Below are 15,211 nucleotides of genomic sequence, written 5' to 3'. Positions count from 1 at the left end.
ATGACATTCTAGGGTAATAGCTTGTAGAAGGCTTCTTTCCTGTGAAATTGTTTATTAAATATGAGGTTTATTTAACATATATATATAAACATATATATATATATAAAATTGATTTCATAGAGGAAGAGAAAGATAGAAACATCAATGAGAATCATCCATCAGCTGCTTCCTGCATGCCCCCTACTGGGGATAAAACCTGCAACCTGGGCATGTGCCCTTGACTGGAATTGAACCAAAGACACTTCAGTCTGCAGGCCTATGCTCCATTCACTGAGCCAAACCAGCCAGGACTAAAAATCTTATTCACTATTATAAGACCTTGGAGAGAGAACACCAAATATTCACCCAACCAAAGAGGTTGGAACTCCTGACCAAGGTCAGCCATTCAGCATTCCCCAGGAGCTCATTACAATGTAAATTGACTCCACCCTGGTTTGTCAAATCAGAGCCTCTAGGGATGGGCCCAGAATCCCTTCAATAAACTACGAAGATTCTAATGCTTGCTTCAGCCTGATAACCCCTGTCCTAGATTTAGATTTATTATCCGGATATAACTTGAAATTTTACAGCTTTCCTACCTGATGATGAGAGAGCAGCTGAACTGGTAAAAGCTTTTCAATCTCCACTGTTTTCGACTGTTTCTCCTAAAGGAAATACTGAAGATTACAAGCAAAGGTGAGCTTCTCTCTGATCATTTTCTTAACCATGGCTTTTATTAATACTTAAACTTGACCTTGGTATTTATGGATGCCTTAAAATGTATACCTACGCAATGCAACAGTGTTAAAGAAAAAGTGAGAAAGCAAGGGCAAAGAAAAAATAAAATTAGGAAGAACAAGTTAAGAGTAGGTATGAGCTTAGACATAGACATACTAGGGAGACAAATTATTCTCCAACTTAACTTTCTCTTGGTTTCTGTAAAGGTATTTAATCTCTATCTGCCCTTCTCGGATTTCTCCTTTGTGCTGGTCTGATTTGAGATATATTTTTAAAAAATATTTATTGAACACCTAGTATGTCAGATATAGACAGGATGTTTGAGGAACTTAGTTTCTGGCAGATGGAGTGAGCAACAAATTTGTCATAGTGAATACAGTTAGAGTGAAAGGAAGTAAGATAATGTGATGTCTGGCCGGGATCCGAAGGGCCTCTAAGAAGTGGCCTTTGAATGGACAACTGAAGGAAAAGGAGCTTGAAAAACCCGAGAGAAAAGTATTGCTGGGTGTGGCAGCAGAAAGGACAGAGAAATTTGGGGGAAAGCCGTGGGTGAGATTAGATGTAGGGCATCTAGAACTCGGTTAGCATCTAGAACTCGGTTAGCCATTAGGATTTTATCTTAAATGCAAAGGAAAGTTATTAGAAACCTGATTTAGGTTTTAAAATAGTACTCTGGTTATTGAGGTAAGAGGAATTGGACAAGAGATTGGGGCAGGGCTGAATGTAAACGAGTCGAAATGATGAAATGATGGCGGTTTAATGACTTAACTTTAAAGTAAGTTGGAGGAAGGAAGGCTTAGGTTGAAACCCAAAACTTGTTTTAGATATGTTAATTTGGGGTAGTTATTAGACATTTAATTGCAAATGAGCTGTCAGTGCTGTCTATAGGTAAAAGGTTATTACTTTGCAGAGTGGTACTTGAAGTTTTGGAAATGAATGTGATTACCTAGGGGAGACACTGTAGAATTTGAATAAGAAACTAGGACTGACCAAAGAAGCACCCCAAAACTTAGAAGTTCAAGAGGATATGAAACCAAAGAAGGGTGCTGAGAAACTGACCAGTAAAGTGGGATGTCAGAGATGTGACCTTGATAGCAAAGCAAAGAAAACAATGACAGGAGGGCCATTGCTCTGCTACATTCACTGCTACTAAGGGCTCCAATAAATAAAGCCAGCCGTGAGGTCAGGATTTAGAAACTTGTTCATTTTTGGGACTGATCATTTCTTTTTAGTGGCATATAACACGTTCAGAGAATCAAGACAAGATAATTGAAGGACCCAGGCGGTAAAAAAAAAAAAAAAGAATTGGAGCAAATTCAGAGCCAAATCATAAGTAGAAAGAAATATTGCAGTTTGCATAATAACAGGGAGCTGGTGCTTTCAATGTGTAAGTATCTCTTGAAATTAATTTAAAAAAGACCAAAAACCAGGTAGTAGGAAGTGGGTTAAAAAAAAAAACCCAAAACTTAAACATATGGTTCACAGAAAAAGAAATGAAAATGTTTTTTGAGAATTTGAAAATAATAGCTTATTCATGATAAAATAAATGCAAACTGAAAATATATCAAGATATAATTTCTTAATTTCTGTTTTTTTCAGAATGTGGCTATTATATCTTCTCCAGCATTCCACTTCTCAGAATGTTATTTTAATTTAAGTATATGAATAAAATCTGTCCTCACACAAATACATATTTGGAAAAGTGGAGAGCATTCTAATAGCTCCTTAGATAATTGATTTTTTATTCTGAAATCATATCAATAAACATTTTGTCCTCTGTTAAAATCCATTGGTCTGGTCTGTCTTACACATTGAATGCATTTTGTCCTTGCATAATTTGTATTGGTCTTTTGAAAAATTTGGTTCAATAAATTTACAGTTTTATAGTTGTCATATTTCATTAATAGCACCCCCTATTTTATCAAAAAATAAGAATTGGGAAGCTGTCAAGCTTAAAATAGTGGATGCAAGTTTTCCAAAACTTGAATAGTAGATAGGACTTTACCAAAACTAATTTTTGCTTAAAAGCTCAAATTTAATACTCACTTGTTTACCTTGAAATGACAGGGTCACTTTGTTAGTATTTGAGAAAATGTCTTCCAAGTCATTACATCTAAATAAAACCACAGTCTGTCCCATTAGCTTCTTCAACTAAAAATGTTCTATGAAAACACATGTCTAGTATGGCTTGCGACTCACATAATCATAGAAAATGCTTTTTCTTGAGATAACCATTTCATTTCTATATGCAGCATAAATGCCTTTGCCACATTTTTCTATTTTGTCACCTAGAATATTAAAATAAATCCTGCACTCAAGGATTGAGATTTAATAGTGTTCTACTTCATCAAGAAATAATTAAGTAAAACAGGCCTTTTATTTTAAGTAAGGATACAAGTATATAGAGATTTAAAAGTACAATAAATGACCACAGTACTATTTGTTCTACTTCCTTGACTAATGGTAGGACACCAATAGTTTTAACCTACCATCAATTCAGATGTCAACACAGTGAAAAGGCAAATCAAGTCTTGGGAACCACACTTAAAACTGCTGCTTTCAGATGTACCCTAAAGGAAACACAAAACAAAAAATATCACATATGTAGAAGTAATCAACTTCAGGATTCTAAAAATAATTTACATATCTTAAAAATTAAAAAAACGAGAGAGAGAATGAAAGGACAGGAGGTCATGTTGATGTTCAAAAACATTTGTGCAGCCCAGCTGTTGTGGCTCAGTGGTTGAGCGTGGACCTATGAACCAGGAGGTCACGGATCCGATTCTCAGTCAGGGCACAAGCCTGGGTTGCAGGCTCCATCCCCAGTGTAGGGCATATAGGAGGCAGCCAATAAATGATTCTCTGTCATCATTGATGTTTCTCTCTCTCTCTTCCTCTCCCTTCCTCTCTGAAATCAATAATATATATAAAGTTTATATTTAAAAAAAACAAACAAAAAACATTTGCACGGGAGAAGTGGAGGGTGGAAGAAGCTTAGTAAATCCAGAAATGGGACTTTGGGAGTTCTGAGATCTGTGAGGCTGGTTCATGTCTGAAGATAGTGTCAAAAAAGCTGGTTACAAAGGTGGAATGAGGACAGATGTAAAGAACAAGAGGCTTCTGAGATATTAATACTTGGTGCTATGGTGTCACCTGACAATGGCTGGGGATAGGGTTAGACAGGGAAGGGTTTCCCCAAATTCAGTAGGCAATACACTTTAAAATGTAATTAAAGAAAGACACATATGTAACACCTTAATCAATAAAGAAATTAAAAATATATATATAATTAAAATGTTTCCAGGGAAAAGACAGAATTGCTGCTCAATGGTAATCAGAGGATTGTCTAGAAACGGGAATGGCAGCGATTATTGATTTGTTCTATTTTCCTTAATAAAAAAAAAAGAACATATAGTTCCCCTTTGGTATCTGGGCAAAAATTTTATCTAGTTATTTATTTGGGGGGTCATTTTATATATTTTTTTAAACCAACGTCTTTTGAAGGCTGGTTCTCAGGCGGGCCATGTCTTGGGCTTTCGGCGCAAAAAATTCAGAGGCCTCACTTCCGGGAGCAGAGGCCTCACTTCCGGGAGCCTGCGCAAGTAGGGGAGCTTGAGAGCCCGCGCCTCCCTGCACGTGAGACACGTGCGCACCCATTTAAGGAGGCACTGAAAGAGGCCCTCGCTTTCTGGCTCCTCCCGGCGTTGAGCGGGTGGTTCCTTAAATTGGTCCCAGAATGCCTAGCGCCAGACCATGCCACACCCTAGTCCCGGAAGTTCCTCCATTGCTTATTGTAAAGCACTCTGCCCTTCGATAAGCACCCAACCCCCTTTTTAAAATTCCTTACAGTGAAACGCTTTGGTTTGTTCTGATTTGTGGTTAATTATTAGCCAAGGGCTCAGAATTCCCAGAAAAGTGGAGAGAGCCCTTGGATCGAGAACACTGGAGTCACCCTGTGTCTCCTTCGGAAGGTGTGCGCCATCGAGGGCTCCAGGCCATGACCTGCTCTGACGCTTGACTGTGGGCGCTGAGGGGGACCCGCTGTCTGACCAGAACTCTGCCGTTCTGCTCCTGTCCCGGGCGGGCAGTACTCCACATCGGAAACAGCCCCACCTTCGCCCAGGAACACCCGCCGGCATGTCCAAGAGGGCCGGGATGTCCAAGAGGCGCGACCTCCAGCGACGGCGGAGCATCCCCGGAGATGCCGCCTGCAGGGACCACCTGGAACCCCTGCTGCTGTTCTGTGAGGACGACCAGGTCCCACTCTGCCGCCAGTGTTTCCTGTCCCAGGAGCATCGCAGCCACGTGGTGCGCGGAGTGCATGAAGCTGCGGAGGGTTTCAGGGTAAGCTTCCTCCAGATCCCAGGGCCACTCTGGCCCTCTGGCCGCCGCCTCTGATTGATTAACTTACTTGTTTGGGCCACAGACAATAGGAGCCTCTAAGACCGTTCCCTTGGTTAATACTCATCAAAAAATGCTAGACAAATGCCATGTTTGGACCATCCACGTCAAGGCTAAGAAAACATATAGCCAGGGCTGCTGGCCTTTCGGTTGTCTACGGTTGGGGATCTAACTGTCCTAAAGCAATTGCTTCACCTGGAATTCTGTGATCGATTTCCCGGCAGAAGTTATTTCGGGAGCTGTTGAGCACATTGAAGCAGAAACTTGAAGCTGCCAAAAGCCTATTGGCCGAAGAGCAAGAAAATATGGGGCTGGTTCAGGTCAGTGCTTGTCTTGGTCCTTAGGGGGAAAACACCTATAATGTTGGTATTTAATATAGGCAAATAATATAAACAAAGTCAAAAGACAAATGGCAAAGCAAGAGAAAATATTTGAAATCCATAGGTAGGAAAAGTATTAATTTCTTAGCTTAAAAGTCAATATGTGGCCCTGGCCCGTGTGGCCCCCTACACGGAAGGGTTGTGGTTTCGGTTCCGGTAAAAGGGCACATACCTGGGTTGCAGGTTTGCTCCCCACCCCACACTCCCACCACCCTCACCCTCTCGGTTGGGGTGCTTGTGGGAGCAACTAGTTGATGTGTCTCTCTCACATGTTTAGATGATTCTCTTTCTTCCTCTCTCCCTTCCACTGAAAAGCAATGGAAAAAAAATATCCTCGGGTGAGGATTAACAAACAAAAAAACAATGAAAGACTAGAAACTTAATAGATATATTTCCATTGATTTTTTAGAGAGAATGGAAGGGAAAGGGAGAGATAGAAACATCGATGTGAGAGAGACACATTGATTGGTTGCCTCCTGTACGTGCCCAAACCAGGGCCAGGGATGGAGCCTGCAACCAGGTCCATGCCCTTGACCAGAATCAAACCCGGAACCCTTCAGTCCTTGTGCTGACACTCCAACCACTGAGCCAAACCAGCTAGGGGTCCTTGTCTTTATTTTTTATTATTTTTTTAAATATATTTTATTGATTTTTTACAGAGAGGAAGGGAGAGGGAGAGGGATAGAAAGTTAGAAACATCGATGAGAGAGAAACATCGATCAGCTGCCTCCTGCACACCTCCTACTGGGGATGTGCCCGCAACCGAGGTACATGCCCTTGACTGGAATCGAACCTGGGACCTTTCAGTCCGCAGGCCGACACTCTATCCACTGAGCCAAACCGGTTTCGGCTTTTTTTATTTTTTTTATTTTTCTTTGGGTTAGGGTTAGGGCTAGGGCTAGGGCTAGGGCTAGGATTACAGTTAGGTTTAGGGTTAGGGTAAGGGTTAGGGTTAGAGTTAGAGTTAGAGTTCAGGGGTCCTTGTCTTTATATTGAAGTTAAAGGTGGAAAAGATTTATGGTCCATCTGTGGTGTTTAACCTGAAGTCCATCATCTGTATCTGTGTTGCAGGCAGAGGAGCAGAATTTTAAAGAGATTGTTAAATCTGAATATAAGATGATGATCCGGTTGGTGACTGAAGAGAATGAGATGAACTTCCAAAACCTGCAAGGGTACACATTCAACCCACACTTGAGAGAAGCCAATTGGAGTCCGCTGGTGAAGTTGACTGCAGAGTTAGAGGAGAAGTACCAGGAAACATTACAGGTGAGATGTTGAAAGTGGCATCCTTAAAATATTAGGGAAATGACAGACAGAAGAGCTGAGCATGTCAATTCCAGAATAAGACATCCAGTGATGTATGAAAAGGTTGTATATATTCACCCAGCAATTCTGTTTCTGAGAATGTACTGCAAATATACTTACATGGGTATAAACAGACACATGGGTACGGGAAGGCTGTAAAATGATTTCCGTCTAGAGCCTGGTTTAGAGGTAGTCTTTGAAGTCAGGTTGATGAGGTTCCTATCTGGGGTCTGCTGTTTTACCGGCCACTATATGTCCTTGGAAGTTATTCAACCTCGGACTTGGTTTTCTTAGCTGTAAAGTGAGGATAATAATGGCCCTTGGTTGACAACACTGATGTGAGGATTGAGTGTGTGACAGTTTACATGAGCTTTTAAAATAGTGTTTGTACTTTTTGTGCACTGGATAAGTGTTAGGTATTATTACTGCTATAATATTTATTGACAGCAACAGATTAGATGCAACCTGTATCAGTATTGGACTTAGGAAATAAATGTATATACATAAAAAGGAATGCTCTTTAGCATTTAGAAAAGATACCATGTCTCTGTGTATGGATAAGGAATTCCCTCCAAGAACATACTAATCAGGAAAAAGCAAGTTGTCAGGTCAGCAATACATGATTTGTGTTCTTTAAGAAAAATAGCAGGCGCGTGTGCTTTGTCCCTAGGTGGAGTATCTTTGCAGGGATAAAAAGGAAACTGATATCAGTTGCTTGATTAATTCTTATTGATATTTGATTTTTTATTCATATCTTAATTTTAATTAGAAGGAAATAGGAAATTTTCAGACAAAACGGCAGAGTAAAAAATAATCTGTTTTATGTCCAGGTTGTTATCTGAATAAGTGGACGACACACACACTTTCCATGTCAACATAAATGTATTGTGTTAAAGAGTGAAGTTTCTATCAAAGTGTCCTGCTTGACCCAGGGATGTCCTGGGGCGGCAGGCAGGAAAGTGTGGGTTTTAAAAGATGGTTGACTGAGCAAGTAAGAGAAATCACTGGTTGTCAAGTAGTAATAAGGAGTTGCTTCTGCAGAGACTGAACCGTCTGGGGAGAGAGAACGTGAATAAACTGCAGGAGAGTGAAGTCAGGCTCTATGAACAGATCGTCAGCCTCCACAGTGTCACCGCCGAGCTGGAGAAGAAATGTGGGGAACCCTCCTTAGTGTTGCTCAAGGTAAGAGTTTAGAAGGAACCTTCATTGCAGTGTTTGAGAAATGAGAAGTGAGCTGCACTCATTAGGGGTCAGTTCTAGATCACAATGTCCAGTGATTTGCAACCGCTGAAAGCTGTTGAGCGATTTTCCATTCATCAAAAGCATTATGAATCGTCATAAAATCAGAGTATAGCATAGAGCTACTTCATAACATGAATTCTCCCCTTAAAATTATTAATAGTAAGTTTGAATTGAGATGTCTCTTAAATATATAAATAATTGGTTAGTCAAATTATGATATACCTATACAATGGAATGTTCTGCCACCATAAAAAAAAAGAATGAAGAAGCTCTATGGCCACTAAAAAATTATCTTCAAGATACCTGGTTAAGTGAAAAAAAGGCAGAACCGCTTTTTGTTTGGTTTTAGAGAATATGTATATACATATAGACTTATGCTCATTAACATTCAGACTATCTCTGGCAAAATAAACACCCACTTTAATCAGTGGTAACCTTGGGAAATGAGAGTGATATTTATTTGTATAGTACATTTTTAATTTTGTATGGTAACCTGCATTACCTTTTCAACACATACTATCTTTTGAAGACTACCCATATTTCCCTGCCAGGCCCATATTTGCAATGTAGGTGCTCTTATTTGAGAAGCCCTTACACATAAACCCTCAGGTTCCATTCTAGAGCCAAGCTAGTTCCAAAGAGCACAGGTAGGTGTGACTCAGTTTTGCTCAGTTCCTGACCTGGCTCCAACCACCCTCCCTAGCCTAGCAGACCTGTTCACATGTTCCACCCTGGCCACCCCCAGCATAGAAAGCAAATACATAAGCTGAATTGAGATGAGTATCCTGTATAATAATACTAGTGACCCGGTGCACGAAATTCAGTTCCTCAGCCCAGCCTGCACCCTCTCCAATCTGGGACCCCTCGAAGGATGTCCTACTGCCGGTTTGCAGGGATCGGGCCTAAACCAGCAGTCAGACATCTCTCTCGCAATCTGGGACTGCTGGCTCCTAACCGCTCGCCTGCCTGCCTGCCTGCCTGCCTGCCTGATTGTCCCTAACCACTCTGCCTGCCAGCCTGCTTGCCCCCAACTGCCCACCACCGCCAGCCTGCTCGCCCCCAAATACCACCCCCCACCAGCCTGATCACCCCCAGCTCCTTCCCTCCCCGCCCGTGCCAGTGTGCTCACCCCCAACTGCCCCCCCTGCTGGCCTGCTCGCCCCCACCTCCCCTCCCCACTGGCCTGCTCGCTCCAAACTGCCCACCCCCTGCTGTCCTGATCACCTCCAACTAACCCCACTGACGGCCTGCTCGCCCCCAACTGGCCCCCCTATGGGTCTGCTTACTCCCAACGGCCCCGCCCCCCCACCAGCCTGATCACCCACAACTGCCCTCCCCTCTTGGCCTCTAACCGCCTCTACCTCGGCCCCACCACCATGGCTTTGTCCAGAAGAACGTCCTGAAGATCTCCCAGTCTCATTAGCATATTACCCTTTTATTAGTATAGATAATAAAAGGTTAATATGCAAATTGTCCCCTCAGGGGTTCGATCAGGAGACACCGAGTTCTATTGCTCGCTATGATGTGCGCTGACCACCAGGGGTCTGTGCAGAACATGGCAGGCGACCAGCAGCGGCAGTGGGGCACCTAGGAAAGGAGGAGGCAAGGAGGCTAGGAACTGGGGAACTGGGGAACCAACCAGGGAACCACATGGTGGCAGCACTCAGGTGGCGAAGAAGGAGTAGGCAGGGAGGCAGGGAACCTGATCCTCCCTGATCACCAGCCAGGCCTAGGGACCCTACCCTTGCAGTTCTGAATAAGATGGCTGAGTTGAGGTATAGAAAATATTTCTCTTGGGAATATAGCAATAAAGAGTTTTTTCTGACTTTTCCTTTTCAATGTTAAAATTTGATATCTGAGAATTAGCATAATGAAACTGAAGAAACTACATGGAAATGGGTCTCATTATTAAAAGATATTTTCATGGGCATAACTCACAGAGTGCTTAGCTCAAATACTCACTAGTGTCTCCTTTTTCCCCCACAGGATGCACGAGCTTTGGAATTGTAAGTTTTCATTTTGGAAAAATATATTTGGGTCAGAATCAGGGACTAATGTGTGAGCACACGTGGGTAGAGATGTTGGGGAAGGAACAGGGAGGTCATGTAATCATGTAATGAGATCATTCTCTGGGTGCAAGGCCCCGGGGTCCCCCACATAACTGAGATTGTCCTTTCTTTATAGGAGTGGTGTTTCACTACTGTGTCAGGGCCTAGCGCCCGCGCGAATCACACACCCGAGTTTATGCCGAACGCCAGGACCGAGCAAAATGCTGGAACTGTTTCAAAGTAAGTTGATGCATCTGTTATTACATCCTACTATAAATAAAAGTAAATTCCAGAGAGCTTAAGGATATAAAAGATTGGAGAGTTTAATATGCTTACACACATTAGATAACTATCAAAATAATTGCAGACAGATTCTACTACTTAAATTTTTTTAACTTCTAGTGGGGGGAAATGTCAACATATCTCCTATCTCCATAGTTCTGTCTTTTCCTGAATGTCCTGTCAATGGATTCATACTGTATGTGGCCTTTTGAGTCTGGCTTCTTTTCACTTAATGTAATGCATTTGAGGCACATCCTAGTTTGTTATGTGTATCTACATGTATCAGTGGTTTGTTCCTTTTTGTTGTCGTGTGATATTCCATTGTATGAATATACCACAGTTTATTCATGGATGCTTAAGTTGTTTCTAACTTTATGCTATAAAAAATTGCTTACAGATTTTTGTGTGGCTATGACTTCATTTCTTTTAGTTGAATATCTATGTCATTTTGCATTCTTACTAGTAAAGTATGAGAGATTCAATTGCTCTACATCCTTGCCAGGATTTGGTTGTTGTTTTTTTAAGAGCTAACCTAATAAGCATATACCAGTATATCACTGATTTAATTTGCATTTCTGAACTGACTAATGATATTGAGCATATTTATATATGTTTATCAACCCTTTATCATTGCTCTTTTTTGAAGTATACTATATTTATTAACATTTTTCGCATTTTAAAAATTATGTTGTGTGGTTTTTTTTACCGAGTTTTGTGATGTCTTTATATATTCTGATCATGAGTCTTTAATCGGGTGTGCTTTGCAAAGATTTCTCCTAGTCTGTGGTGTATATTTTCTAATAGTGTCTTTCTAATAGTGTATATTTACCTAATAGTGTCTTTCAAAGAGAAGTTTTAGGAGTAAAGACAGTCTCTTCAACAAATGGTGTTGGGAAAACTGGACAGACACATGCAAATAGATGAAACTAGACCACCAACTTACACCATACACAAGAATAAACTCAAGATGGGTAAAATACTTAAATGTAAGGCATGAAACCACAAAAATCTTAGAAGAAAACATTGGCAGTAAATTCTCAGACACCTCACGTTAGCAGAATTTTTGCAGATACATCTCCTAGGACAAGAGAAACAAAGGGGGAAAAAAAACCAAAGGACTCATACAACTCAACAAAAGGAAGACAGACAATCCATTTAAATGGGCAGATGACCTGAAAAGACATTTTTCCAAAGAGGACGTACAAATAAATGGTCAAGAGACATGAAAAAAATGCTCAGTCACTAATCACCGAGAAATGCAAATTAAAATCACAATGAGATATCACCTCACACCTGTCAGAATGGCTATCATCAAAAAAATCAACAAACAAGTGCTGGGGAGCATGTGGAGAAAGGGGAACACTAGTTCAAAGCTGGTGGGAATGCAGACTGGTGCAGCCACTATGGCAAACAGTATGGGGTTTCCTCAAAAAATTAAAAATGAAACTATCTTATGATCTGGTGAGTCCACTTCTGGTAATATACCCTAAGCAAAAGTTACTTTAGAGTCTGTTCCTGGTCATTTTTTTTTTTTAATTCACATTTTATTTAGAGTGCCTTAGTTTTTCCTTAATGTCCTTTTTCTTTTTTTTATATATTTTTTATTTCAGAGAGTGGGGAGAGAGAGAGAAACATCAACGATGAGAGAGAATCATTGATAGACTGCCTCCTGGATGCCCCCTACTGGGGGTTGAGCCTGCAACCCAGGCATGTGCCCTTGACCGGAATCAAACCCGGGACCCTTCAGACTGCAGGCCAACGCTCTGTGGACTGAGTCAAGCCAGCTAGGGCTGTTCCTGGTAATTTTAATATTTGATTTGAGTTCTTCAGATTTATTTCTGCTAGTCTCACTCAATAGTGCTCCCTTACTTCTTAAGTATGTATTTAATGATTTTTTAATAGGTAAGCTTTCTTTTTTCCTTAGATATTAATTTTAGAAATTTTTTGAGAACAAGGGTGTGCATTCTTCCAGAAAGAATTTGCCTTGGTTTCTGCCAGTCTTCTGGAAATGCTAAGAGCCTGGGGCAACTTGAAACTTAAAATTCAAGGTTTTGTGGCTTTTAAGACCACCCTAATAATGACATGCATTGGGGCTTCAAGTCTAGAGATTTAAGTTCATTTGGCCATAAAACTTGCTACTGGATTAGATGTTAAAGACATTAAGAAGTAAAGAACTATTCCAGGTTTATGGCTTGAGCAACTAAAGTATTAAGTATGCTATTAACTGAAAAAGTAGAACGGGGACAGGGAGAGGTTTGGGAGTTCCATTTTGGTTGTAGTATGTTTGAAAGGCCTGTGTATGTTCAACTGGTATTTGGCAACTAATATATGGAGTAAGTCATGGACTTAGAGAAGATATTTAAAAGTGAGGCTAGATGAAGTCACATTGGGGGAAAGAGTACAAGAAGTAAAAAGGGAGAACCAGGACTAAGCCATGAGAAATTACTATATTTTAGAGTCTGAACAGAGAAAGATAAGAGAAGGAACAGAGATATGAAAGCAAGTATCACTGTCATTCAAGTAAAAGAAATCATATTGAGTTTTCTTATTCTCAGCTTGATTTTTCTGGCAGAGTCTCACAGGTTTTCTAGCCCCTGCTAATACCTTCTCTTTTGATTTACTCACCAACAAGGGCCAGTTGGCAGCAATTTCTAGGCATCCATATCACTCTGCTGATATGTAAATGAGGAGGGCAATTCAGTCACAGAAATCAGCTGTTTTATTAGGAGACTCCTGTGCCTCTGGTTGTTCTGGACTTGGAGAAGATCTGTAGGGGACTAGAGTTGGGTCCTAGGTGGTATCTGGCTCGGAATGGATGCCAGGACATTTAGTCCATTATCATTTCTTTGTTCTACCTCCACAGATACATTGCATCTCCTCCCATTGTCTTGTTGTTTTTCCTCTGTGATGTCCTTTCTTGAAACAAAGCTTAGAGGTTCCTTTTCCTGGACTCTCCTAGATTTCCTCTCCCATATCTGTCTCTGGAACTTGTACCCACTCATTGAGAAGCCCCTGCATGTTAGAAATGATCATTTTCTGGCATTGGCTTTGATGAACCCCTATGTTACCCAAATTTCTCTCTCCCTGTAGGACCTATAACTTTGGATCCCAAAACAGCTAATTCCTGTCTTGTCCTATCTGAGGATCTGAGAAGTGTAAGACTCGGAAATGTCCAGCAGGAGGTACCTGGCAACCCAGAGATATTTGACTTCAGTGCTTCTGTGTTGGGTGTGGAGAGCTTTACCTCAGGGAGGCATTACTGGGAGGTGGATGTGGAAAAGGCAGCAAACTGGCAGTTGGGTATATTTGAAGACTCTGCCGCCAGACTCATGCACAAAGGTAAAATCTTACTCATGGGATCCATGATGGGAACCAAATATACCTTCTGGGTCTTTCCTCCTTTAAAAGGGATCTACTTGGAAGAGCAGATACACAAAGTTGGAGTTTTTCTAGACTATAAGTATGGCCAGATATCATTCTATGATGTGACAAAGAGACTCCTCATTTATAATTTCTCTGGTCTTGTCTTCAAAGGAGCTCTCAGGCCTGTTTTTTCTCTTTGTTCCCCAAATGAAGGCACAAATTCAGACTCTCTTAGCATCTGCCTCCCTGATGTTTTCATGGTGTGAAATCTAAAACCACAAGATGCTCAAAAGTGTAGGGTTTGACTTGGTAAAATAATTTATATTAACTAATATAATAAAAGATTTATTGTGCTTAAGCTGGACCACAGTTCAATACCCTAGAGCTTTTGCATTCATTGTGCTTTTCATATCTCTTTACTGTAAGAGGCTACCTTCAAGCTGAGTCTTAACTTAAAGACCCCATACTAATTAGAACAACAAAGGCATAGACAGTATAAGATTGGGAAATTAGAGAAGTAATATAGTCTGGTATCCTTAGGATTAGGTTGAAGACTCTAGAGATATTTTTGAAAATAGCATTAGATATAATTAGGACTTTAGGTTTGAGGATATCATCATAGTTACTTGTTACCTAATACTGACATTGAGGCATCCTATTACTGACAGTGTGAAGACTATAACACTTATTCCAAATGGAGAACAACTTAATTTTCCTGAATATTTTATATGGGGGAGGAGGAGGCATTGCTAAGAAATGTGAATATTTTTACAATTATTTTGCTTTTATATATATATTTTATTGATTTCTGAGAGGAAGAGAGAGGGAGAGCTAGCTGATCAATGAGAGAGAATCATTGATCAGCTGCCTCCTGCATGCCTCATACTGGGATTGAGCCTGCAAGCAGAGCATGTGCCCTGACAAGGAATCAAACCATGACCTCCTGGTTCATAAATCTATGTTCAACCACTGAACCACACTGGCCGGCCTAGTAATCTACATTTTTACAAAAATATTAGATTTTGCAAAAGAAGCCTGATAGTTCAATGCTTTGAAACTCATTTGTGGTATTGTCTTATAATGCTCTCATCTTTTCTATTTGACAATCCATTGAAAAACATTTTTTGTACAGCCTTGTCAGGGATGCTTATACAGTTCTTAGAAGGGTGTGACAACAAATTTATAGGGAGACTTTTATGTAAAAAACTTAATATTGTATATCCCTTAATATTTTATATCCCTTAATATTTTTAACAACCTGTAAGTATGTATCAATCTTATTAAAGCTATGTAGCTGTTAGGTATTTAGTAAGTAACAAGGGTAAGGAACTCAATCTGGATCATCCTGTCAAAAATCAAGCTCTGTCTTGAATCCTGTTGCATAGGAACCTGTTATGTAAGCATGACAAGTAGGACGATGGTCCCATTTTATTGACATTTCCTAAAAATGCAAACCAATTTCTACAGGAAGTG

The 15,211-nt window shown here is 40.6% G+C and overlaps 1 protein-coding gene across 1 annotated transcript; it reads left to right on the top strand.

The window, feature by feature from the left end:
• Positions 1–4,854: 4,854 nt before the first annotated feature.
• Positions 4,855–14,004, top strand: TRIML2 (tripartite motif family like 2; the record flags this gene model as incomplete). Its single annotated transcript, XM_079779365.1, has 7 exons — positions 4,855–5,061; positions 5,343–5,438; positions 6,570–6,764; positions 7,845–7,985; positions 10,032–10,051; positions 10,230–10,333; positions 13,466–14,004. The coding sequence occupies 7 exons, from the start codon at positions 4,855–4,857 to the stop codon at positions 14,002–14,004; spliced, it is 1,302 nt and encodes a 433-aa protein (XP_079635491.1).
• Positions 14,005–15,211: the final 1,207 nt, after the last annotated feature.

The sequence above is a fragment of the Cnephaeus nilssonii genome (assembly GCF_951640355.1).
Source record: "Cnephaeus nilssonii genome assembly, chromosome: 8".
NCBI classification, from domain to species: domain Eukaryota; kingdom Metazoa; phylum Chordata; class Mammalia; order Chiroptera; family Vespertilionidae; genus Cnephaeus; species Cnephaeus nilssonii.
The sequence above is the reverse complement of the archived record's forward strand: the minus strand, read 5'-3'. Positions and strand labels throughout refer to the sequence as shown.